The sequence below is a fragment of the Chelmon rostratus genome, chromosome 8 (assembly GCF_017976325.1).
Source record: "Chelmon rostratus isolate fCheRos1 chromosome 8, fCheRos1.pri, whole genome shotgun sequence".
Classification (NCBI taxonomy): domain Eukaryota; kingdom Metazoa; phylum Chordata; class Actinopteri; order Chaetodontiformes; family Chaetodontidae; genus Chelmon; species Chelmon rostratus.
This window is the reverse complement of record NC_055665.1, coordinates 24,649,371-24,677,337: the sequence shown is the minus strand read 5'-3', so window position 1 is coordinate 24,677,337 and position 27,967 is coordinate 24,649,371. Positions and strand designations below refer to the sequence as shown.

Sequence of the window (27,967 nt, the reverse complement as noted above, 5' to 3'; positions counted from 1 at the left end):
CACAACACCTGAAGGAAGAAAAAAACAAGTTAATTACAGTTGTCGCAACTCTGTTCAATACAGCACGTGCGCGTCTGTTCAAGGGCTCGTGCCTTACATGATAAGCCACAAGGAAACTTTCATTTGCCAGATAATACTCGACATTTCCGAGAAAAAGTAGGAATCTGTCTTTGTACTTCTCTTTATAGAAAAGATGTCACTTCAGTGGCAAAGAGATTGTTCAATTGATGAATGATGTTTTCAAGGAAGTCCATTAGTCTGTTTCTTAAATTTTCAACTGATGGGGAATCTCCATTTTAGGTCAGCAGTGTCCTCACTAAATTCCCAACAGCATGACTTGCACAGATTAACATTAAAACACACTGTGCAACATACAGTATCTGGTCTTACTCCAAACTACGACTGGAAATCACAAGCACCTCAGATGGCAGGAATCTGAAGAATCTCACCAATTCTACTACAAGAACAAAAGAGCGTGATATCCCAGAAGTCGTGTGCAAGGGCTGTCTGGCAGGCGGCAGGGATCACAGGCGGAACCCTTCGGAAGTCTTTCTGATTGATGAGGCCGGGCCAGGCCAAGCGTCAGAGAGCGACTGTGGCCCCTACACACTGTAAACACAGCTTAATGGAGGGCTCCAACCCAGGCACTCACATGAACGGATGTAGCCGAACACACACATACGAGCGGTTAAAAGCGCACACACCGGTACGTGCACAAAGGTGGAGAAACACGTCCTCTCAGTTTACATTCCCTGCTGCCTGCCCTGATGCAGGCCAGTCCTGCAGTCTGGAAGCGCAGTCCCCCTCCTGCGTCTGACTCAGATACGAGGGGCAGCACAAAGGGAAATAGCTTTAATTACAAAATATGACATCATGTTTGAGCTTACTACTCAGGGTCATTCTTACTTCACAGCACATCAAAGCTGCATTCATAGATTTTGGCCACTAAATGTGAGACACCCAAAACTGACATATTCTTGCTTTATAAAGACCTCCGCTTTTAAAAACTCCTCTTCTAACCTCTGCGAGCGCATTGGTGAAAATGTCGCTGGCTAGCTGACGTTAGCTTTGTTATTTTTCCAGATGTGATGTTAATCTTTCCTGTTATGATAATGGCATTAACTAACCTTGTGGCTAGTGGGCTCTTAAGTGGGCTTTTAAATTGGTTTGCTTTAGAAAGCAGTTCCTCTGACGCAATGCCAACTTCAACATTGCCTTCAAAGGTTTTAACCACAAGTGCTTTTCGTTATTCTGCACTGGCCCACACACCCTAAAAAAGATTACAATTACAATGGAAAGTAACTTGTACTTTGAATAATTTATCAACCAGGAACTTCTCGACTTTTACTTGAATAGATTTCTCAAATTGCTATTTTCACTTTTACTTAAGTAATTTTTAATGACTTGCAAAGACCACTTTTACTTCAGTACAGACATTCAGTAGTCCACCCACCACTGCAGTACCACCACTGAAAAAGTAGCGTACAGTCCAGCTCACAGACTATTTTGCTGGAAAAATGCTGTGCATGGAGGTCAGTTAGAGCAGGGAGACTTGTAAAAAAAGAGAAAGGAGCTTAAGAGGCTGAAAAGCTCCATAAAGCTGCAGAGTTGGGTGCTAATTCTCTGTTTGTCACTACATGCAACATGTTCTCCCAGAGACGTCTTTTCAGTCAGTGTAATATAAAAATACCAATACATGCAGCTTTGAACCGTGGATGTCAGGTTAATGCAACCGGAAGTACAGGCACTGAGATAATTGAAGATGATGAAACAGCTCAGGTCACATAGAGAATAAGAGGCTTCACACCCAAACATGTACACACTCTGTGTCCTGCCATTCTCTTCACGCCTTCAGTGGATGGTGTGAGGTTAGAGGGGCATATTTGAAACGTGAAACGCAGGAGGTGTATCACTTGGAACAGTCTGTCCCCTGGCTGCCTCCATCCACTCAGTGGTGCAAACACTGAAAGTATAACAGATGGAGAGAGGCAAAGGGGATCTAAATACTGCCAAGCTTTATGTGTGCATAGGAAAAATCTTCTCAGACACTGGTGACATCACTCCAGCTGATTTTTCTGTCTTACAGTCACAAAAAACTGGTGTGATATGCACCATGTCACCATGCATCTTCTCTCACGAAAATTGCAACACAGGCATGTCACCACGGCGTGATTCCTTCTCATACTGAAAGAGGAACTACATGTGTTTTTAACCATTTCTACGCAGAGCAGAACCACCACGCTCCTGCTGCATGACTCAACCGACCACAGTATCTGTCTCATCGGGCTTCCTCTTCGACTGGGAGCTGCTGTCAGAGTTTAGAGACGAAAACAATCACAAGAGGACGTGATATTTTTAGCGGCAGTTAAAAATCTAAAAATACGGGATGGAAGTTCATTTTTAGTCCGGTTCAGAAGGGAGGCAAGAATGCACTGTACTGTAATGTGGGACGCGACAATACAAGCGTATTCTAAACTGCGTCCAAGTCTCGGACTCAGGCAAAGGAGACATATGGCTGTGGAGCACGGGCCGCGCCGCAGGCAAAAAACACTGAGCAGCTGGTGGAGCATGGCAGGGTTTAGAAGATGAATCAACAGCTTTTAAGCCGAGCTCGTGGAGATACACAATGTGTGTTTTCTTAGGAATAAACTCTAAGTGCAGACTTGAAAGGTGGCATCCGTCATGTGGTCTGCTAGAATTCACGTCTGCCGTAGTGAGTTTCAACGGTGTGAAGATTCATGGTTTGTGTGAAAAGAAAAAATCTGTCGGAGAAACACAGAAAATGAATTTAAACAAGGAGCTAAAAGCCACTCAAGAGTAAATCGCAACAGTAAAACAATATTGTTTTTGTCGACTGCACATTTCTTCGTACATCATTTGAGCTTTTTTGTTACTGTACATGTGCACCCAGGGTTAATATCAATAGATCGTTAAATTATGCTCTGGCATCGTTACCACAGCATAGAAAAACATCTACAAAACGAGAACATTGGCTGATTTCTTGGCTGATGCAAAGTACACTGCCTGCTAGGAGAGACACTACGTGCTGCTCTCACTGTGAAAACAATTTATTTAGTCCACCAGCTCTGATATTCACATCCCAGCATGAATAAACATAAAGCTATCAGTGACCCTAATACAAAAACTTCTTCGTTCAAATATATAGCAATCTTAATATGAACCTTAAACGTGTCATGTTTTCTCTCCAGCTGTACAGTAGCTGGCAGATAGTGTACAGTGACCATAGAAACAGGAACCCTACCCCTGCAAAACCAGGCCCTGTCCAACAGCGTGTGCAGCCCACTATCGCACATGCCGGCGGTGTGAGTCTGAATGTCAGCAGTACTTTGCTGCTTTGTTGGACTTTTTATATATAGTATAACTGCATGATGAACACACAGGCAGTCACACATCATCACAAGGATTTTCATGTTTTCGAAGTTAATGTGGCTCACTAGTCTTAACGCTGACCATCGTGATGCAGTGTTAGTATATTACAGTGGATCCATTCATGAAATCTGAACATTAGAAAAGCATCACCGCTCCTACAGTGTATCTCCACATATTTAGGTCACTGCAGAGACGGCTCATCTGAGAGCTCAGGCTGATTAACCGCCACGAGTCCTCTGGAGAAATGTTGGAATACAAACTGGAGGAGAGGGAAGGAACGGACAGGAAGAGAGCTTTTGGAGGGGAAAAGAGAGGAAAAAGACAGAACGGATGTGATGATAGCGAGACACAAATGTCAGGTAGATGGGAATGAGAGAATGAGTGAGGTAGAAAGAGGGACGGGGAGAAAGCAGTGGGGAAGCGGTGTCCCTCTGTCTCGGTTTACCTGTGCTGCTGTGTTCCTTTCATGCATCATCCTGAGAGCAGCATGTCTGCTCCGGCCCCCTCGGAGATTAATTAGCGGCCTCAGCTAGCGTAGGAGCTGCTGAGATAGGCACCCACCTCAACTCAGAAGATAAATTACCTCAGCTGAAAGCTCAAAGTTCAGCTATTTCACCACGTACAAAACAGTCTGTCTGAAGACTTTGGAGGTCCAAGCCTACGTCAGTACCCGGTATAGGTGAGAGGGGACTGAGAAATGGAGCAGCCGATGCATTGCTCTCTCTGGCTCTTCTGAGCATTGTGAGTTAGGTGGTGCACATACTCCCTCATTTACTGAGAGAGCATCTCTTAGCAACTCTTAGCAAAGTTTTGAATATATCAACAAGGTATAAAATAGCTGCAGTGTGAGTGAGATGTCAGGAAGTGCATCAACACTTCATCGAATGGAATCAAGTCTCATCTTCCCTCAGAAGTAAAACTGAGACAGGGATTCGGCAGATTGTTTACAGGTTACTTCTGTAGCCAGTACTAAGACATCCTGCAACACCTCCATTTAAAAACAGTCCAGGGGAAATGTGTATAAAACAAAGTGGGTTAAGTACTTTAATCCTTCTCTTACAGATACATTTCCAGTGGAGAAAGTGTCTGGTGCAAATAGTGAGCTTCTTTCAGGGTCAAGTAGAGAAAAGTAGGACATAAGAAGAATCACTCAAGGCAGCACCCAGGGGACTGGGAAACTAGATGTTACTGACAGTATATTATACGTGCTCACAGTCCTCCCCACTGATTTGGTCTTTTTCTTACTTCTCCGTTTTTGCCTATTAAGGCCCAATTTCCTGTTTTACTGCACTGTTTCCTGCACCTCCTCAGCCTTAATAGTCAGGGGTTGTTGCTTTATTGTAAATCTTAAAACTGTTACTGATTATACTATGTTTCTGGGACACCATCGGGACTCTTAGACAGAGGCCATTATGGGGTAAAATTACTGAAATGGATTATCAGGTAGCATGCTACTCACAGTGTTATAAAAATGGTGGGAAAATTGCTTAATTATCCTGCAATATTGTAAAGGATAACCCACCTATTGCTTTTCCATCCTGTTATTCACAATGCAAATAGAGAGAAAAAGTGCTTCACAAGACCGAAAGAGCTGCCTTTCAGATAAACATATTGGGCAGAATCCAAAGAGCATCAGTATTGTTCCTACAAGGGGGACTCAAATAATCCTGCAAAATTCACATACAGCAGAGTGTCTGTGCAGCAAGCAGGAAGTCAATTTTAAGTAGGGCGGAATGCTCACACAACAAATCCCTCTCTGCATTACGATTCCAAAAAGCTGCTAAAAGAAGTCGATGAAACGCTTTGTCCTGAGCAAACTGCATTATAAAAACGCTGCCGCACACTGCTAAAGCTGCGGTGGAGCTGCTGACTCCTAGTGCTGCTGCAGAGCCATGTTTTCAGGAACATGTACCCGGATTATTTGTCTCATGCTCTACCAACACGCACATAACAATGGAGTAAAAAGAAGAGGTTTTTTTTAAGGTGGAATATGCATTTAATGTGTTTATAATACCTTAAGGATGCACACAATTTGTGTGTGTACATGTGAAATGCTGAAAGTAAACTAAAATTTTGCTTAAAATGAAAACCTGCCAAGCGCCTTTCTGTGACAAACATCAGGGCGTGCCATAGCCAGAAATGATTCACAGTAAAACTGAACTGGAAATGTGGCCACCAGGTCAATACTGTAAACTGCTGACAACATCTTCATCAGCATACCTTTTATGAACTGAGAGTATGTAGCACAGATAATGAATGCACTGGAATTAATAGGCAGAGAAAAACAGGCCTCTTTTTCGGATGCCAATCAGAAGCGGGGGGAATGAACAAAATGCACCGATGAATGCATGGACATGGATTTTCAATAAGCTTGCAAGATTTGAGTGCTGCTGCGTGCTTTTAGCTGAGTCAGGCTGTGTAGCAGCAGTTTGGTTGGGGGGTACTGGGAATAAAGCGGCTCTCTATTGAGCTTAAAACATAATGTACAATAGCAGCGACCACAGGACTGCTGACTGGTGGATGGGACAGTTGAGCATAATAAATCAACTTGATGTTGCAGCTTGCTCATGATGACCAGCATAACACCAATGAAGCCCACAAACGAGCACACGCAGAAGCTTAACATCATTCTGTTCATTTGCCTTTCTAAACTCTTAAACAAACTCAGCACTGACTGTGAAATGCTTCTGTTGCTGCGCAACCACATTGTTTTTATCATACTTCTGCTAAGAGAAAATAAGATCTAAGTTGCTGGAAAAAATGGTCGCTTTCTATCACATGCTTTGCCTCATGCTGAACTAGAGCCTCCATTCTCCATCCATGAAACATGTCCTGGTATCTGTTTGCTCTTCACTGATAGATTTTCATCAGAGGCTGTGACCTGCACTGGGTGCTATGCTTCATGCACATGTAGGGGAACACGGAAAGTCAGCTCTCTCCTCCAGTGTTTGCTCTGCATTCCCCCCTTCCACTTAAGTTTCAGGTCCTGTCATGGAATTGTGGACTTGTGCACAAAGTGAGCCTTCAGTGCAGATTGGAAAATGAAGTAGTTGAGACTGTTTATACACTCCACACATTTATTCAAGCAGTACTCAGATCCTTTACTTGAGTAAATTCATTAATGTAAATGTATTCCATTACAAGAAACAGTCCTGCATTCAAAATCCAGATGTTCTGTGACATTATTAGATCGTTAATACTGATGCATCAATGTGTTATAAGCATTTTACTGTTGTAATATGCAGAATTAAAGCTGTCAAAAGTAAAAAGTACACTCTTTGCCTCTGAGACGTAGAGGAGAGTTATAGTGTAGCATCAAATGGAATAATGTGAGTAAAGAACCTCAAGTTTGTACTTGAAAACAGTACTTGAGTTAATGTACTTAGTTTTTACCATGGACATAATGATACTTTTATATTTTGTGCCTGAGAGGACAAAACCAGCAGCGTCTTGAGCCTGGATTTGCAGCCTCTGTACACACTCCTCATGGTGGCCACCTGGGAGCACATCCCTTCCATCTGACTGACCTGTGTTTGTCAAAACCAGAGTCGTGTTGCTTGGCTGATCTGCCCGCCCTCCACCAGCACTTGGCAGTGCACACAAACTGTCGAGCAGCCTCTTAAAATCGACCGGCCTTTGAATGCACCCTTCAATCGGGCGACGAGCCTCTCAGCACAACACGCGGCAAAGTAGGGCAAAAGGCAGCTCGGCAGTGTTTGTGCTGGTGCAGAACCAAACACGGATCTCAAATATTGAAAGGCAGATGTATGCACGCTCTCACAAACTCCATCTGATGCACTTAGACGCTCTGAGTGAAATATTAATAGCTCTAGGAGATCCAGGCTGCTCGGCGTCTGTGCGGGGAAAAAGTGTGTGTGCGTGTGTGTGACTTTGTTCCTGTGATTGTGTTAAACTCTTCAAACAGGTACCTTAAAATAAAAATCTGAACAAATGTGACTTGGCTTTTGGCTGTTCTCAAAAATAAACTCCAGAATAGAGTCACCTCATTCAGCAACATCACCATCATTAATAGTCAACAACACGAGGCTGGGAGACCTGCTTCACAGTGACTGACTGAATGAAGTACTGCACATGGTCCTTTTGTCTTCCAGCAGCCATATCTTAAATACTCAGAATAACTCTGATTGAGATATAGACGTGATTGATAATGAGAAAAAATGATTAACCCATAGACATAAGTCAGCGGCCCATGTGTCAGTCACATCACGAGCGCTGCGCCACGTGAGCACGCTGCCCCTCTTCACTCTCTTGCTCATCTCCGCTCACCATACATCCATTTCTAAATTTATCTCTCCATCCCACCGCCATGTGGTGGAGCCACTTCTGGGGAGAGAGTGCTGACGGGTAGAAGTGAGTATTGACGACTTTAGGTTTGAATAGACGAGATGAGCGGGCGCTGAATGCTTCGAGAGGCACCGGAGAGACGCGCCCGTGGAGGGGAAGTGGACTAATCGAGTGACCCTCACATGAACGGACAAGAAAGAAATCTGTCTGGCCAGAGACATCACCGCACGCCACCTGCTAGGCCGCTCTTCACACTGTCTGGCATCAGCTAATGCAGCTCGACCCTTCTCAAATGGTTATCGAGCGCTTTTGAAAAGAAAGTAGGATAGGAAAAAAAACACACTGAAGAGAGAAGTAAGAAGTAATAGCTCTGCAAAATGCAATCTTTTCCACAGCATAAGAACACATATTGGTGCATTCAGTTTAAGGAAAATAGATTTGTAAATGGCAACACAAACACACCCCTGCACGTCTGTATCGCCAAAGCGCACACATTCTCACATGTACTCATACAAACAAACAGAAGCAACCGGCGATGCCCACAGATTGAGGTAGTGTTGAAAGGCAAAAGACAAAACATGACCAGCGACAAGCAGCTGAGGTCACCAGTGTGGCAGGAAGTGCAAATCTGTAACTCATTTTCCAAAATGAAAGAGCAAATGATCACCAAAGCAGGATAAATCATCAGCATTGTGCATGGAAACACAAAGAGTGAGCAGGGAAAAAAAAAAAAAAAAACAGGAGGTAGAAAGAGAAAGAAGTGTCCAGGAGAGCTGCTGCCTAGAGGAAAGAGAGAGAAAGGTGAGAGGAACTTTTCGTGCTGTTGCGAGTCCAAAGCCCTTCTAGACAGAAAGTGGAGAAAAGGAAGAAGTGGAGAAGAGAGAACAGCAGTATTAGAACATTCAGCACAGAACCCAGCAGAGGAACCCTCACGCACAGAACGCAGCACAGATCTGACCGGCCCCTACCTGTTTGGCTGAGCTGAGAGGTGCTCCGGCTCTTGCGCGACATGCCAACCATGGCCTGCATTTTGGCACCAATGCTGGAGCGCCTCTTCTTGTCGTCGGTGCCTACCGTGCCGACCGCCGTGTCCGACTGGCTGCCGTCCGTCTTCTCCAGGTTGCACATGTCGCCGCTGATGCTTGTGCTCTTGGTCATGTTCATCCCGCCCGACGAGCCCATCTGCCTGTTTTTCATTTTGGATGCAAAGTCACTGTCAGCCACCACCATTGACAGGGGAGGGGGGCAGGCGAGGACAGAGAAGAGGGGACAGGCCAGAGGAGAGGATGTGGAGGGAGAGATGATGGAGGAGGAGACGGGAGGTGAGGATAGAAGAGGAAAGAAGATGAGAAGGTGTGGGGTGAAAAGGAGAGAAGGACAGAGTTCAGGTACAGGAGTTCATGACTTACAGTATAGGGTTTAAAGTGGATGTACTGTGTTTGAAAGATTCCTCATGCAGTGAAACATCAACTATCACACACTCTACTGTATCCAGCTCCTTAAATCGTTGTGCACTAACTTAAGTTCTTTGTTATTTTGACCTGTGAGAGTTGCCTTGTGTTACATCCTATCTAACATTTGAACCAGGTTGAGACTCCACTGACGATCAACACATCCAGTGTTTCGATCTTTTAATCCGAAGGATTCTTATCTTTGATTAGCACTTACTGTTTAGTCTATAAGCATCTAATAAACTGACTTTGGCTTGTTAGTTAGGTCTTGATTTTTTCAGTGCTATTCTTGCAGTACCAGGGTTTGTACTGGTGACACAGTTTATTTGCATACAGCTTGTAAATAATAGGAAATGCAAGTTCACGCTATTCATTATCCAGCATTCTCCTTCATGTAACAACTTCTCTGCACCTGAGCCTACACACACACACACACACACACACACACAGTACTTTAACACTAAACCGCACACAAAAAGAAAAGTTGTCAGTCATCAGGATTATACTTCAGCTCTTCCTGTGAAATGAAATAGGCCAGCATCCAAATTAGGGCCCTATTTTAGCTCTGCTAGCAAAATTATCTTTTAGAGACAAATTACATTCTGTATCATAGGCTCTGCATTGTTAATAGGATGAGTTACGTGTAGCGCCCTCAGGCTACTATTCATTAATTCAAGTGCCCGACCTCCACCATGTAACTGTCTTATGAATAAAACTTATGGAGAGACACGCTCACTAAAACGGGAGAAGAATCAATGCATTTCGACAATCGACTCATCAATTACTTCAATTAGGCTCCTTCAATTTCTGCTCTTTGATATATTAGACATTAGTGTTCAACTCTGCTGCATTACAATTAAGAAAATGACCGTATATAATCAAGATTACGTCTGACGTAGTTATAGGATTTTGAATGCAGGCAAAATGACTACAGTACAATGACACTGAAGGTGAGTGACGCTTTTAATTTAAATGTTAACCCTCGCTAGAGCTTCAGCCCGTCCAAGTCTCGCAGATGTTCATAGCTAAGAGAGAGAGGCTCATGTTAAACAAATAAAGTCAATGAACATTTACACTTTAAATGTCATGAGCGATCATATTGATCTTGTCACTGCCGAGCCGAACACCATCATGCGCCGCCACATTTGAATTCTAGAGAAAGCTCCTGTCCTAAACACTAGCTTCTGGCTGTTTATACATTTTATTTTGGTTGCCAGCTGGTGGTGAAATAAGTCAGAAGTGCTCTGAAAGAATGCACACACCTCGTACCTCAGCCTGACGTACAAAGCCTTTTGTTTATGCCAGTTCCAGTGCCAGTGGGCTCTGTTATGGATCGACCTGTACTTTAATACATAAATACTGGATGCTTATTGGGGGATTAGTGTCTTTGATCAGGTAATGCAGCCCAGGACCTTTGAAGCCGACTTCAAGCGCCTCGACTCCCGACAACCCCACGGGCCGACGTGGTACAGGTGACATTCTAAAATATGCTCTTTCACTATCATCACAGTGAGGCTGCATTTCATCTGGTCGACACAGGGTGATAATGCTGCCTCTTCCATTACATCAAATATCAGCACAGTGGCAAGGTCAGTTGGGCTGGGGCATTGTTGCCTCTACAAATTAATGGCCGCTGCACGTTTAAAATGGATGAGCACGGAGAGGCGTGAACGCAGACCCTTTCAAATGGAATTCATGTTGCATGATGCATTAAAAAATACTCAATAATTTAAAATTAGATGCAAATGTTCTTCTAGTCTGGCCTGACACACTGCACTAGTCAGCATGTTTGCGTCTACAGTAGGAAAATCCTTAATGCGTGTGCAGGAAGCAGGCCAATAATGAAGTTTTGTTCTTCATCTAACCTGTCTATCGTCTTGCTGGTTCAAATGGATAATCTACTGGTCCAACTGAACACACTGTGCTCATCAAACTGACTGTAAATAAACAGAACCGCGTAAAATAAATTTACCCGAGCGTTGACTCACTGTTCCCCCACCAGCCCCTCTCATTACTGTATCTCCACTCTCTGAACAGGTCTTGGCACTCAGGCCGGCCACACTGTGTAAATGTGCCTGCTTGGAAAACTCTCCGGGGATTTTTGATTTTCAACCTCAGCCCAAAGAACATAGTGTTCCTCATCATGCAGATTGCTCACCATGCATTTTCATCTAGGCCAAGATGTTCCCAAGGAAAAAAAATAAAAAACCCGGACATTTTTTGTCTCGCAGAGGTGTTGACGCCATGCTGTCTTTAAATGGGATCATCTCCATGTCATAAGATAACAATCACATCCAATCATTGGATAAAAAGGAAAGTTTTATCTGACCTTCACTTGGTGACCATTAAAAGTTGTCAGTAAACAGCACAATGAGTGCAAATGTTTTTTATTGGAAGACTTTTTCTTCATATAAAAACAAGATTTAACTTCGCCTGAAAAAGCTACATTACTACAAAATAATTCAGGAGCACTGCAGTTTCCTTTCAACATGTTAACATAACATTTAGAGACAACATGTGTCGCTGTTAACCCCAATGTAGGATTGTCAAGCAGCTTTCTTTCAGCCAATTAGGAAGAAACAGATCATGAATGCTGCATGTATACACAAAGTGCATCCTGTCCTCCCATACATATCCCCTCATCGTGTTTGCCTTTCGCAGACAGGATCACTGACTCTTTACCAGGTGAGGCAGAAATAGGGGTTTCCATGGCAACTGTGGCCCCGGCCAAAGCATTAGCGTGCATATGTGCCCGTTAACACGGCTACAAAGTTTTTCAACAGAGGCTGAAGTGATTAATCCAAATCTGAAGATCATATTGAGGCGTGGAGGTAACTCAAGCTGTTGTTGAGTGGGGTGGGAGGACCAGGGGCTTAACGTAAACATCCCTCCCTTCCTGTTAGCCGCTGTCTTTACTCTCCCTCATGTGATGAGCCACAACCCAGGCAACAACACTGGATGAAAGAGGCAAGGTGCCTCGCTTTTAAATCCGTGATTCAGGATTTAAAAGCTTCTTACTGTACAAAACAAAAGCTGAGAGCCACGTGTGTGCATTTGCCTCTCCGTACAGTGAAAGCGCTCATGGACTAAGAACACATATGGCTATCACGATGTTTGCACGCCAAGCCAATGTGAGCGAGCCTGTTTAATGTGTACCCGATGTATATTTACACTGTGACCTCAAAAACATAGAGATGAGTCATAAGTAAATGTAGCCGGCAGCAGTGTTTCTGCCAAATCACACTGCTTCCGCATAGATAAGCAGAGCGGTGAATGAACCTCTGATCACACGAGGCTGGTAGCAGCTCATATGTTAAATTCCTGACTCCTGGAAAAAGATCTCGAGTCACAATATTGATTATATTCAGCACGTATCACAGTAAGGCTCGCTCCTCTGCTCGCTGTTTAAGTTCATTGTACAGGCTGATGGGAGTGTCGTCACAGGCAGAGCTTACATAACAGCGCACGGCCTATGATGCTGAAAAGCAACAGACGGAACTGAAATGTGTGGCGTCCATACCCACACACACAGTGTCACACGTGCAGTACGTGTTGGCAGGCCCGGATTGATTCGTAAAATAAGAGCACAACGGCGGGCTGCAGCACAACAGTTAGTGAATTATCCTGAAAGACTGTGTCCCTCATCATTCCCGGTTCAGGCACAGTTCAGAACGAGAGCATAACTGAAGGACTGCTTCTCTTATAGAAAGAAGTCTTATACTGACGTCTGATGACTGTTGAAAATACTTTAGGTTCAATTAAATGTGTTGGAGCTAGGCATGTTCCGAAATATTAATATAGATTTGCATTAAAACCAGCAAATACTCACAAGTAAGAAACTGGAATTAGCAAATGTTTGGAATTTCAGAAAAAAATAATTAAACAGATTATTAAAAAAGTGTGATTCACTCTCTGTCGAATGACCTATCGATCAGCTCATTGTTTCAGCTTCTCCTCCAAAATTACTCCTCACATTAAGCTTTACTCGCTGCCTAGCAACCACTTGTTTCATGACTGTTTCAGGGACTTTATTATTTAATTATATTCTGCTGTAAGCGTTGTGAAAATACCTTTGACTAAAAATAGGGTTATTGTTGAATGTTTGATTCATTATGAGTTATTTCATATAACTTGTCAACATCAGTTTATATAAGACTTGCGTTGATTGCTAACTCTTAAACACCTCTGTAAACCACAGGGTTTTGAGGCTCATGCCTAATTATTTACTGTGTACATGGACATCCTCACAGTTTTTTTGTTATCCTTATATGTTGTGTTATCCTCTGCTCATGTGTTGCTGTCCCAGAAAAGATTTATACTGTAGCTGTCATGAAGGAACTGGGGGCGATCACACAGATAAGAGTTGTCAGCAGGTTATAAGCAGGAGCAGGAGCTCACTTTCAGTCAAGGAGGAAGACACTGTTTGAAATAGGAATATTGTAGATGAATTCAAATGGTGTTGTAATCGAGATAATTACAGTTTGCATTGACTTCACTGAAAGTGAACTGATTGCTGGTTGACGGTCTAGGTGTGAGGGCAGTGGTGTAACACACACAGAAATGGCATGTGGAGGAGTGGCAGGGGGAATTCGGGAGGTTTGGTTTGAGCAGTCGCAGGTGTAGAGTGACACTGTAGGACTCAGAGAGCATGTGAAAAACAGACAAAGTGCAAACATCCCAGCAGCGAGCAACACAGACAAACAGTAAAGCAACACAGGCTGCAGCCTCACTAGACAAACCTGCGTTGTCTGAGGATTTATTTTTAGATGTTCTTTTAGCATTAACCTGAACCTGAAAACGCTCTGTGTAGGCACTACACCTGTACACCTTCCTGTGGATCTGATCACGTTTCTGCCATGGACATCTGGTGTGTGTTTTATTAATCAGACTGTACACACTGGTGGAGAGTTAATCACACATAAGAGGGTGCAGCTTTTATCTTAATGTGTTTTCTCTCGAGTCCAAGCAGGCACTGAGAAGTACTAATGTGGGTGAGAAGCACTAACTTGGATCCTGCTGTGAATGTGATTTGATAGTGAAGACATCTTATTAGGAGAGTAAGCTCAGCTTTAATTCCGCTGTGAGACTCCAAATCAATTTGTTCCTGAGTTTGCTCTTGACATACTTTTTACACCTGCCAGTCGTACACTCTTCAGAAATGAAGCTCTACTCTCTTGTGGCCACAAGAAAATAGAGTCGTGTTAAATATAGCCTTAACATGTTCAAATCAAAAAAGTCTGCATGCACCGAATAAAAAAAAAAGAAAAGATTTTCGCACGTGCATTCAGTCATGTATGTGTGATTGATTACAATGGGATACTAACGTCTGTCGTCATGCTACATGGTGGAATATAAATACGTAAAAAAGCCTCAGAGCTAAACTTTGCTCTTCAGAGCAAGGCCAAAGGTGACCATGATGAAATTAGACAGACGCTAACAAGCATTGCTACTGTAGTGTGCCTTTAAGGGGCTAAAGAGAAATGTGTCAATAACTTCACTGTTTTGGACTGAAGTCAGAATATGGTCTTTAATAAAATGTGACAAGAGTGACATCTGTGGATTAGAGGATTGGTGAATAAAGGAACTCCATATTCCTTTCTGTATTAAAGAGATTGATGTCATGCTAACACGCACTCTGACAAAAAATATCGCCTTCCTTCATCTTCATGTTATCCTACTTACTTTCCCTCTTGACTGCGACTACATATACATCCACACATGCAGATACACTGTACATGCACACTTAGTTCTCTGTATTGCATTTCTGCAGAGGATATCTTAAAACCTCAGTCTTTCTGCATGGCAACGAAAAAAAAGGTTTTTTTTCTTTGTGATTTAGGAGAACCTCGCCTTCATCCTAAATGCTTGCTGAGCTGCTTCTAATGTTGATCTTATCTGCTACTTTAGTCTGAACAGGCTGCATGGGTTGGTAGGCAGTTATACTCCTCTACTTTGGTGTTGGTAAGGGTTAATAGGGCCACAGTTACTGTACATAATTATGAAGATTGAAGGGTGGAGGATAGTCACCACAGTCTGTCTCGCACATCGTCATAGAAATGTGCTAAGCCAGTGGGTCTATGGGAGATACGGGTTTTCACTTTTGTTAGTAGGAGTCTACAGTTAGAGGCTGCCACACACATGTTACCTGAGGTCAGTCTCTGAGATACTCCTTTGGTGCAAGTCCTCTTCTTTTTCCACCAAATCCTCCTGATGCTCCTTGTCTGTGTCTACCCTCCCCCCCGATCCCTTCCTTCCTCCCTGCGATCTCCCCTCTTTACTGACCCTTCTCCCTTCCTCTCCTCCTCCCCCACCCGCCTCCTCCTCCTCTAGCACTTCTCCTAAATGCTCATCCCCCTCCCGAGACTGGCTCCTTGATCGCAACTGGCTGAAGACGGAGACAGAAGCAAGAGAGCAGCACATGCAAAGCAGAAAGAAAACCAAACAAAGCATGAATATTGTCAACAACAGGAAAGACAAACACAGAGACGCAGTGCAGCCAAGATCAAAAGCAGACTGATTCAAAATAACAGAAAACAGAAATGTAGACTTACAGCAAAGCGCCATGCAAATGAATTTCTTGTTTTGCTTTGATATGAGACAACACCCAAAGAGATGCAATGTGTTTTATGTTTCAATGTGTGTTGCCAGATATGGACGAACTTCCCCCACAGCTTGAATGAGCAGAGTTCAATCATTTGGTTCCAGATTTTTCTAAAACGGAGCCAAACCCTGAACTCATCACAGTGAGAAAATGACACACAGCGCTAAGGGGGGCTGGGGTGGCTGGTGCATTTTCATCTCTATGTTTAACCAGGTGCAAACAGATTCAAAGCTGAAAACGTCTGGACGTGGCAACGCAAGACAAGTTCAAAGCTGAGGGGGATTTGTCCATTCCTGATAACAGCCCGATGAGTTAAAAGAGTGAGACAAAGTTCACTGTGCCCTGGTGCGGACATCAGCCTACCGGATCTTGCGGTTTCCTTGTGGCCTTTCTGATTGGACAGACATGTAGCTCGTGCTGCTGAACCGAGAGGCACTACTGGTTCTCGACACAGCGGACACGTCGCTTACATCGCTGTCCGATGACTTGGCCGACAGGTTATCTGAGCCCCGTGGATCTCTGCCTGAGCGCTGCAGAGAGGACAAAAACAATGCAAACAGGGTTATTATTTCTTCTTCTTCTACACACAACAAAGTCTGGTGCAGTGCTTTTGGATTGTCTGCTAAATGTTAATACAGTACTTAAAAAGGAGGCACTTTTTCAAGATAAAATGAGAGAATACTACAAACTTTACAAAGTTATAAAAGGGAATGAACTTTCAGCGCAAACAAATCACCGCTCGCACGCCTTTAGCTTTTTAAGGACAACTAGTCTTGATCAAGATAAGTTCTGCTGCAGAAGTGGGCTGATGAATGTGAATAATGTAGAGTCATTAGTTTAGCTCTCAGAGGAGCACGGAAAGAAGCAGCAGGGATGGTGAGGTTACATAAGGAGTATTAGGTGAGGGATACTGATGTATACTGTCTGAGAACTCTACTTTCTGTATGCTCTCCTTTGCAGAGGCAGCACTGTATGCTTCACTGGACTACATTCACCTGACAGCAATAATTAGGGACACGGTGCAACGCACCAAGTCACTGGCTCCTGCAGTTTTTCGCGACATAAGACGCGAAAAACTGCAATAAATTTAGGCTTTAGTTCAGGAGGTGTGCTATACCCAAATCTCACGCAATACTGCCTGCTTCTAACCACCTCAAGTTGTCATGGCAACCTCTGAGCTGAACCCAGAGCCACAGCTGGGACCAATTCATTAATCAGGGACTGACTACCTCTGATATCTGCTGTTTCCTCAAATTTCAGCCTTTTTCAGTTGTCCGCTGCTTCGCCATACTTTCTCCTAGAGACTTCATTCAAACTTTAAAACGTAGATAATTTTGTCGGCTCAAAATGAACCTCAGCACATTTTTTTACATCTCTTACGGTTTTCGAGCTATGACCATCTGAAGACCATAAAGTTTCTCAAAAAAAATGTTCAGAACAGGAACAGGTAAAAAGTGGGAGAGATAGAGAGGTAATTATCAGCAGGTGGGGCAGAAGTTACACACGCACACACACACACACACACACACACACACATGCATGCACATACAGGTAACTTGATTACAGAGATACACACACACAGAAGACTTAATGTGATTACAGCTCCTCAATCATTGCTCAGTGAAAGATGATCATGTCTATGTTGACAGAGATGGTTCCCCCGGCAGTAGCCCCCCGTGCCCTTTCAAAATTTCCCAGAGGGAATTTTGTAGTTATTAGTTACTTTGCACAATGATGCTTTACATTGAAAGCATGAGTATCTAATAAAAAAATGATGCATCATTATAGATGAAATTATCCAACAGCATGGCTAGATTAAACTGTTAGGTGGCCCTCACTAAAGATCTGACCGTTGTCCTCTGTTGGCATTTAGTCTTACCAAGATGAGAATATAAATGCGCAATAGTTAAATTTAGCTCAGCTTGAACGAATACAACCTTAAATCCTGCTTACATGTAAATGCATCTGTAATAATAATAATTCACCAATACAATGAATAATAGGTCAGTTTACTTCTGATAATATAGAATTTTACATACACTGATTGTGAATTCAAGGTTTTTTCCATGGCATTGCTTCCACCTCTGGAAGGCAGCCAGTACAGTATGTAAAACCACATTTGGTTAGCAGATTTGTACTAAACTAGCTTTACGCTGAGGCTTCCTTTCCTCCAGTCTTGGCACCACCCTGGTTCAACAAAAGTTGTAAAACTGGATGTGTATATAATGTCCTGCAGGTATGTTTTTGTGGAGTGTTTAGTGTAAGAGAACCTGAGCTGAGGGTGACAGCGTTCTGTGTTACACTACAGCTTAAAGGCGAGCACTCAGAAGGCTTGTTTAAAAATAGTGACAGCATAGTTTTGTCCATGACGCTTCCAAGGAGGCTAATGTCCGACAGACATGGACAACTCACAGTTTAATCAGTTCTCTATCGACTTCGAGCAAACACATTGGCTGCTCCTAATGCAATAGCTTTCATACCACAGACTTAAAAGGAGAGCTGGAGCCTTTGTCTCATACGGCTTGGCCCAGACTGCAGCGAGACGCCGGGCTCAGGCAGAGCTATCTGAACACGTTCAGGACCTCTCCAGAAGAAAGTAGTAAACACTTGACTCTGCACACACTCACTGTCACATTGCTTGAATCTATTACGAAAGGCTTAAAGGCTCAGTCCACCCAAATGAAAGAGAAAGCACATTTCCTCCCTCACTGCTCATTGCGTCCAGCCGTGTGGATAACTTTGGTTTTATGCACTAAGATTAGAGGTATCCACTTTTGTTTGTGTGGCTCAAAGCACTGAAGAATGACATTTGAAAAGCAGCCATGTCTCTCACTAGAAACTTTGTCCCAGCTACTCAAGATAATCCACAGACCTCGCTGTGAACATGAATTATTATCATTATTATTTCCTATCGGGTGTTAAAAATATTTCCCAACAACAGCTGTTGAAAGCGAGGTCTGGGAATTATCTCTCACTGAGACATTGTTTCTGGGAAGGAATGTTGCTGCTGAGTGGCATTTCATCACTGAAATGTCATAGCAAAACTATCTGCATGGCTCAATACCACTAGCAGTAAGTGGAGATATATTATTGGATTTGACCTTTTAGCAAACAAATGAATTTAACTCAGTGTTTTCCAGCCTTTGAACTGAGTCTTTCCCTGTTTTGGTATGTTTGTGGGATTCTTTCTGTGCGTATACAGCATGCACACTGTGCAAACATCAACACACATGCGCAGTTTGATGTTGACATGTGCATGTGTACATGCTTGACTGCTTGCAAAGTGTGCCATATGGCCTATGCACAGTGCAACCATGCAGACAGTATACTGTAGGTACATGTTTTTTTCCTTGAATCTGGAGTAGTCAAGCATATATCCAGCATGTATGGACATGCTTTTACCTTGTGGTAGTCCTGCTCCAGTCTGGAGTCGGAGCCCGCTCCCTGCTTGTACTTGTTCATCTTCAGTTTCATGTTCCTGGTCCTCTCCTCCATGTCCATACCTAAGCACAGAGAGGGGAGATGTCAGATGGGGGCTGAGGCAGCGAGGAAAGGCCTGATGGAGGGACATACGGTTGCAGTGAGAGACAAGCTTCTGCTGAGCTATGAGCCATGAGCTATGACAAGGACAGATCCAATGGGAAAAAGCTGAATGGTTGGCTGTATTAACAAAGAAACACAAACACAAACAGAAAATACTGACTGGTAAAGGCAAGATGCATAACACATTAAACAGCTACATTTGTAACCAGCTGTCACGATTCCAGGCTCATTGAACTTTATGGAAAATTTGGACTAAAATGTTCTTTTTAATTGGCTGAATAATAAATAGCACATTTTATTGATTCCTACTAATAATACAATGAGCAAAATATGAGCCCTCCAATACTGCTTGTGCCCCACGTTTGGACACATTTTGCATGAGACTCTAGATAAAAGCCAATCCAAGCAAATGAAATTCCTGAATGATCCGACTGGCCAACACATCCCTCTCAGCTCAAAGTGAAAGGCTTGCAGAATCCATTCTTTTCCCTCTGTCACTGCTTTGCAAAATCATCACATCATCCTGTTTGCCCATCTCATCTCCTCCTAAATTCGGCTTAAGCACTGTGCGTTGTTTCGTATTGCTGCAGGTGTAATTTGCATTATACAAACATGGCGCCATAATCAATACACAAGCTTAACCTTGCTCTGTTGAGGTGATGATGCCACTGTATAAGAACTAAAAACATTTTATGTAACTTATCAAAAAATAAAACAGCAAAATAATACCTCACAACAAATGCTTTCTGCTGAAACTGCTACGCGTTCTTCTCTGCAAAACAGACTTTCAACCACCACCAAATAAAGACTTCTCTGCTGTACCTGCATCTCCATTCTCTCCACTTGCTCTCTGTCTCTACTTTTGTGTCATATGACAGCAATGAGAACGTGAAGGTGAACGCACATGCACACGTGCCATGCGAACACACAGTATGGCTGCAGCTTCACACACACACACACAGACAGACAGACATAGAAAAGCAGCACAAAGCTGGGAGCAAATGAATGACTGCATATGTGAGGCAAAGTGTTTTTTTCTCATTAGAATGGAGTCTATTTTCTGCCTCTCTCGGCTGATTGATTACTGTTACTACACTGCTTGACTAACATCAGCCTACACGCTACCATGTCTTGAGTTTTTTCTAACTTACGGTTAAAGGGTAATTTTGTTTCAGGAGCAAAACTGCATGTTGTGTCGCTCTGTGCCAACAGACATTTTCAGCCTCTGTTTATCTTAACACTTTTAATAGTGTTGATGAAGTAGTGTAGCTTTGCTGCTTTTTAAGTTGCAGTGCAGTCAGAAAGGGTTTGTTTGGTGACTTTGTCTTCCAGCTCATTGGATTTAAGAGCAAACAGTGGCTTTGACATAGTGACTCATTCTCTTGCAAAGACTTTGATAAGAAAACTGTCACCCCTCTCATATGAATAATATAGCTGGAGCCAGCCGCCGGTTAGCTTAGCTTAGCATATAGACTGTAAAGCTCAGTCATTCACATGTTGGATCTGCTTGTTTCTTTATATGTTGGCCGGCACAGAGACTTCCAGAGACAACCTCCTAGGAATCCAAGAAGCTTTTCAACCTTATTGTCAATTTTCAAGTAGATCATCCAAAACATATTACTGTTATTATGAGAATTATGATGATGATTATTATTATTGCTATTCTTGTCCTTTGTCAGATACGTTATACTTAAATAGGCTACAAAATCAGTTGAGGGAAATGTTAAAATTGTGTGTCAGCAGACAGAAAAATTCAAATAAGGGAATTCTGCCACACACTGACAGCAAGCTGTTTCTAGGTAGAAACTAACACAGTGTCTCATGTCCAGGCCTGCTGCAAAGGAACCACAGTGGCCTGACCATGAGCATGCTTCTATGAGCTGTAAGCATACGAAGTCTGTCCGCTGCAAAATTAAAAGAGCGCAAAATGGCAAAGAAGCCAGAAGCGTCGTCTCCAGAACATTTAGGAGCGCAAACGGCACAGGAGAATGGAGGCGAACAAAGCGGGAAAAGAGATGTGGGGAGGTGGGTCAGGGAGGGCGAGTCACGAAGGCATACGGAGTGAATAAAAGTAGGAGAAGAAGAAGAGGAGGCTGAGTCAGAAAAGAAAGGAGGTGAAGAAGAAGAGGGGACAGACCTGAGTTCGTCCAACTTGGTGAGTCCGCGTCTTCTGGGATCACATCACAGAATGGACAGACACAGACAGAGGAGAGGAAGATGGATGTGAGAGGATGCACGAAGGGTAAGGGGGGGGGACGGAGGAGAAGAGGAAGGAAGGAGCGGGGGCGACGCCATCACCGAGATCGCCGAGTTTGCCGGGTTTGGAGGGTCAGAGTGAGGAGGAAGAGGATGGAGGGAGGGAGGGACACAACACAACAACAATATGACACGACAATGACAAAACAACGAGCACAGAACACAGAAACTAAATCATAGAGTACACCGAGAACACACAAAATCCACCATGGGCACAGTGAGAAGTCAGGAGGGTGCGAGGCCGGGAGAGGCTGAGGTAGAGGCTGAGAGTTTAGTTATTAGAAATAAGAAAGGGGGGGAAAGGTTGGGGAGGTGAGGTTCTGTGCTTTAAAGGAAAAAGAGCTGAAACAGTAAAGAGATGTTAATGTCCCGAACCAGACAGAAACTCGAGACCTCTGAGGATAGGCGGGGAGAGGGGGGAGAGGAAAGGAAGGTAAAAGGAGAAGTGGATGTCACTGGAGTCTGCATGGGGCAACTGTGGGGAGACAGCCTGGAAAACTAACAGAAAAGGAAAGGAAATAACAAAAAAAAAACACAAACTGAAAGCACAGAGCAGCGAGCACACAAAAGAGAGAGCCGACTACCTCACAATGCCTCAGCGAAAAACGTGGAAATTGACAAAAATATCAGCGGAACCTGTGTAGAGCGCAAGAGTGCACATTCAAATGCACACACACACACACACACACACACGGCTACAGTATCTTTCTGAAAGAGGGTTATGCAACAATTGACTTGCTTTCAGGCATCTCTGTTGCTTCCGATTACATATTTTTCATCTTTTGGTATTATTCATGTCCTTCTTTCCTTCCGCTCAGCCTGCTGAGACTCTGGAATATTCTGAGTTTCTTTTCTTTCCCTCCGAAGAACAACTGTGCTTTCATTTCTCTGTCGCCAATTAAGACACTTCCATGTGAGTTTTGATCAACCACTCCTGCCCCCTCTGTCCACCATCCTGCTCCCCAACCTTCCTGTCTAATCTCCATCCTGGAGCCTGAGCCTGTCGAAACCAGCAGCGACAGCCGAGAGTGCAAAAGAAGCCCACTCCGATCAGACTTCATTTTCATACCCCCTTACACAGAATTTGCATTTAGCTCAATTAGTACTCCATTAGGGTGAATTATGAAGTGTCACATGGATAAAAAGACAATGTGGGAGATGTGCCTCACCAGCTTTCATCTCTTTGTGGCAGCGAACATCATCTCATTAGAGAGTCAAATGATAATCAAGTGAGCAAGTGATCTTTTTTTCTCAGGTCATCAGGATAAGAGAGTGATATATGAAGACAGAGATGTGAGTGAAAAACCAGAACATGTCAGTGTGGAAAAGTCTCCTGTGGTCTTTGGGTTCATACTAGATGGTACTAAGATATTATATTTAACCCAACAGCCTCTGAAAGAAACCTGTTCCAAGACTACAGAGCACAGCTGCAGACACAACAGCAAGCTGACAGCGAGCTGGTCAGAAACAGCAAAATGTTCCCAAAAGTTCAGTTTTCATTCCATGGAGGCAGCTAATTGTCCAGTAAGATACAGATAAAACAATAAATAAAACAGCAAATATGCTCACAAAATCAGAAGTTGCAGACAGATAACTGTTTCTGCTGTTGTTCTTTTGGCTTTGTTTAAAATTTAACAATGTTACTGTTTAAAATAAGTTGCATCTTTAGCCACCACATATCAGCAAGTGATACAACAGGTAAACATAAATAAGGCTTAACGCAAATTCCTGGTTTTCCTGAAATCCATCCATCAATGACAGCACCTCATCGAACTCTACTTTTCTATAATAAAATATGTGCATTTTGTTTGTTTGTTTCAGGTAATGAAATGTTCCTGAATCAGTTAGCAGAGATCAGTGCGTCTACAGAAACATCAGCTCCGAGCTGCACTGCAAAACCACCCCAAGCAGAGAGACAGAGGAAAACAGACGTCGCCATCCAGAGGCTGACCTGGGAAATGCTGGCCTGTACCAAATATGCAAAGCAAGCTCTCCTTGCATGATTGTTTTTTCAATTTTTGTCTCACATCCAGCTTCTACTGTACATAGTCCAGGTCTGACTTTGGTGGGGCTGTTATCCAGCTGATAAGAGTCCACACAAACTGTGAAGGACAGCATGGAAATACTCTTCAAGTGCAGATCACTGTGGTAGAATACTATTACTGCTCAGACTTTGAAGGCACACCTTTATATGAGTCCATGAATAAGAAACTACCGACTGTCTCTTCCTGCTCTGTAGTAAACACTGTTCGTATGAAGAATCTCACTCTTGCTTTGAAAATCTGGTGATGTAAAGTCCTGTGAAGGCAGCTCTCAAGACGTTTAGACAGATAGAGGAGATTTTATATTCTATTTAAATTTGACTGTGAAGGGTTTTTTTCTTTACCTGGAAGCTTCTCAAAACTTTTCAGCAATTAAATATGTATGGAGGACAACATGAACGAAAGTGAAACACGAGACTGGTTGGTTGAACAATGTCTATTATAGACCAGATTTCTTTATGTGACCCCCGGTCTTGAAATGATTCCTCTGTGAAGTGACACTGCTGGCTGACTGAGTCCTTACACTTACATTACAGACCTACCAAAGGCAATAACATACACTTCATTAAAACAGCTTGGACAGCAAGGACCTTTAGCGGCACTCGTCTGGATGATACATTCTGAAAGCAGCGGTTTCATTTCATAAGAACTCTGCCGTCGGTTAAGGCATGACAAGGCACAGATCAGGTGGTAGCATGCCTTCTGTCTGTTGTGACCACGCTGTTGGGACAGATTAAATGAGTTGGTTACTGTTCATGGACTCATATTGTTGATTGTGAAAAAAGTCAAGTACTCTACCAAAGTGAAATGTGGCTTTTAAAGTGTCAGAAATCCACACCCAGACGAACCAACCTGGGTCAGTGAGGGAGGGCTGTGTCCCTCCATCAGACAAACAGCCATTCAGCCCTCGCTGCTGGTCCTCCCATGTCACTTCTACAGCCACACACACACACACACACACACACACAATCTTAGGGAGCTTTGACAAGGAAGGTCCTGCACAAAATATGCTAAAAGGAATATTTATTTTCTTATCTATATGTATGCAAATTCACATAAAAACATCTCTGCAGACCGGAAAAGGTGTATGCTACCTAACCATTTTGCCACATCAGCACTGAAATCATGGACAGCTCCTCATCAAAGACAATGAACTTTGCTCCATCTGCTGGCCAACAGAGGTAACAGTCTACAAGGTTCTAAAACATAAGAGATCATACTCTGCAGTACTTCTACAGCAGAGTGAAACACACAGAATCCTGAAAATACTACCTGTAATTATTATTTGTTGAGATGCAATCATTCATTCATTACATAACATGATTTGTAGAAAAGAAAGATTGCAAATAGCTGTCCTAAACATAACTTATGTATGACTAAAACTGCAAGTCTTAAGGCAGTACTGTGCAGTGTGTGTGTGTGTGTGTGTGTGTGTGCGTGTGTGTGTGTGTGTATTTTAAAATCCACGTCTAATTAAAATGATTGGCAATATCACAGTAGAAATGGAGAGCTCTGTCTTTGTGAGGTGGAGCTGAGCAGAATGAACTTCTATCCATGAGGAGCGCAGATTAGGGTCACAGTGGAGCCAGAGAAAGACAGACCAGCAGAGACCACAACGACAGCACTCTGTACATATTAACATCAGCTTCAGCTACATACAACTCTAATTTAATTACTCCAAATCAACTCAATAGGAGTTAACCACATTCTATATTTAATAGATGAAATGTGGACAAAGGGAAGTATGAAGAAAGGACCATATACAGTATATGTGCTACAGCAATTAGAAGGAAGAGCCACCGAGAGAAGCAAAGTATTGAGAATCACAGATGCAAGTGAATGTCACACGTGGAGAACTTGTGTTGACCGTGAAAACCCACACAGCAAAATCACACCATCACACTACTCAGAGGACTTGCCTTTCCTCCCATTTACCGGCGGGCCTTGGGGTTTCTCCTCACAGTCTGCTGCTAGTAGAGAGACAGATGGAGGCCCATGAATGGATGGAGCTCTGAAACCTTATACTGGTACGGTACGTCACATAAACATGGCAAGCTCATACTGTATGTGCTCAAACACATACACACACACACACACACCCAGAGATCCGCACACAAACACGCTGCTATCCCAAGAAACTGAGTGCTAGTTAGCATTTAAAAGCCAGAAACACAAAATGCTATGAACTTCAGCTTAATAACACAGCACAATGTGTGCCTAATTGTACCATGCATTCATTGTTTCTGTACTCAATACAACATACAGCTGTCGTACAGCAGCATTCAGCTTGCAGAATATGACTCAAAGCACAATGATTAGAGACAATTTAAAAACAGAATGTGGCTTTTTTGAAACCTTACACTGAGCATTCACTGAGTCAGTCAGCACTGTGGCTGTGGCAGTGTTGACTAATAGTACCACACAGTCAAAGGACAGCAGCACGCCACATAAACAGATGGGGAAGTAGGAAGTGGAAACTGTGGGGAACTCCAGTTTCTGCCAACAGTCTGGTCATTCATTCAAGCCAGTGGATGAATGTAATGTACATCGACCCGTACTGTACATTGCTCTCATCCAAAAATAAGTTCCTCTGAAGAAAGGAGTCAAGAGCACATATTTCAGGAAAATGGAGGAAAACAGGACAGGTTCTGTAGTGATAAACACACCTGGGCAACCATTTTGGGGCTCAGGTGCCCTGAACTCCTCCCCTGTCCCCTCTTAGGAGTTGCCACACATGAACAGATAACATATAATACAATTAGGTACATGTAAATATGAGGTACGACTAAATGTCGAAGCATAGCAGCAAGACAAAGAGTAGCAGTCTAGCTCTTCTCTGTAATCAGCAAGGGGCAATAATATGGATTCAGTCCACAAAAAGCTACGGACACACTCACACAGGCATAAGCTGAGTGCCATACGGCTCTGTGGGAGCTACAGCACAGGGTCAGATCAATACCCCCCCACCCCGCTGCCCACACACTGCCACTGGCCTGAAAGGTGCAGTCGAGGGAGAGAGAGAAAGAGACACAAATACAAAGAAAGAAAGGAGATGGAGAGAGCAGTGGGAAAAGATAGACTGCCTGACAGAGAAAAAGTAGAAAGCGAGACGGGGAGAAGAAATGAAGAGAAAAAGGCGACACAAAGAAGAGGTCCAGACAGAGAGAGCTTCAGAGTGATAAAAAGATGGCACAGATAGAGAAGAAGGGCAGGACTGAGAGAGAGAGCAAAGGAGAGAGTGACAAAGATGGAGAGCGAGATAGAGACAGAGGGGGGTGGGTTGGCGGCTGTACAGAAGACAGGGAAAGCCCTCATGGACTCTGACAATGATGAAAGAGTTCTGCGAGTGCTTTGACAAGTTCCCCAGAAGTGCTTGAGCTTCACACCCTCTCTCTATCTGTGTCCCAGTCATTCCCTCCAATCACTGCAAGGCTATGACTTCAAAGACACGGGCAAAAGTCACGATTCTTCTCACAGTGCACGTCACAAGTCGCTACAACACATAGCATCTGTTAGAGGAGTGCTGAGGAACAAATATGCCTTCAAATGTCTCTTTGTAGTCGTGAAGATGTGAGAGCTTCAAACTCTTTTCAAACCCTTTTCAAAGCCTCGGGTTCACCCTGTTTAGTAGATACAGACAGTAAAGCACTATATTAGCTTTGGTGAAGTGTCCCAGCAGTCCAAAAAGCTAAAATAACAGAGAAACGGGGAGGCTACATTTGAACACAACACCGGTACAATCAATAGTGGGATCAGGACAGGCCTACAGGTGAGGACAACATGACACAGGACATCAAAACTGTACGTTAAACACAGCTGCAACAGATGGAGGGTTCATGGGGCACAGAGTAAGCCAACTCCAGTGAACCCATCCACCCACTGTTGCAGGCAGGGTTTTGGCCTTCAGAGTAAGGTGAGGCCACGGAGCCATGGCTCAGCCTGCACTCCCAGTCTGAAAGACTAAACCCGTACGTTCAGCTACAGACCTTCACAAGGCTCTGTTCCTTCGTCTCCATCTTCTGAGAGAGAAATGGAAAAGGAACCGAGTAGAGATGTTACAGATGGATGGCAAAAGTAAACACAGATGAAACATAAACCAACAAAGAAAAATCCTTGCATACATGATATAATCTCTGGTTTATACTGAGGGATTCAATCAGCAAATAACAGACCTTCCTGTCTTAGTAAAAAGTGAAAAGTCAGCAGCTGCTGTAAAAACAAAGCTCTTCTCAGCCCCCGTCAGCTGGGCCACCAAATCAAAACTATACCAGAATAGAAACACACTATAACACTATAACATGAAGATGCCCTCACTCACTAGACATGTCTTTAAGTCTCTTCACAGACCACAACCCTGGAATACAAGCAGAAAACAACCA

The 27,967-nt window shown here is 43.4% G+C and overlaps 1 protein-coding gene across 7 annotated transcripts in view; it reads right to left on the bottom strand.

Moving 5' to 3' along the window:
• rims2a (regulating synaptic membrane exocytosis 2a) overlaps positions 1 to 27,967 on the bottom strand; it is a 133,222-nt gene that overhangs the window by 7,461 nt on the left and 97,794 nt on the right. For 2 of the 7 annotated variants that reach the window (XM_041941695.1, XM_041941692.1), the window contains one exon: positions 27,575 to 27,607. The exons of 4 other annotated variants lie outside the window; for them this stretch is intronic. In XM_041941695.1, the coding sequence (XP_041797629.1) occupies positions 27,575 to 27,607 (33 nt within the window). Of the gene's footprint in view, positions 1 to 8,663; positions 8,909 to 15,291; positions 15,532 to 16,110; positions 16,278 to 19,149; positions 19,251 to 27,574; positions 27,608 to 27,967 lie in introns of all 7 variants that reach the window. One more of the 7 variants, XM_041941690.1, reaches the window with a different exon arrangement.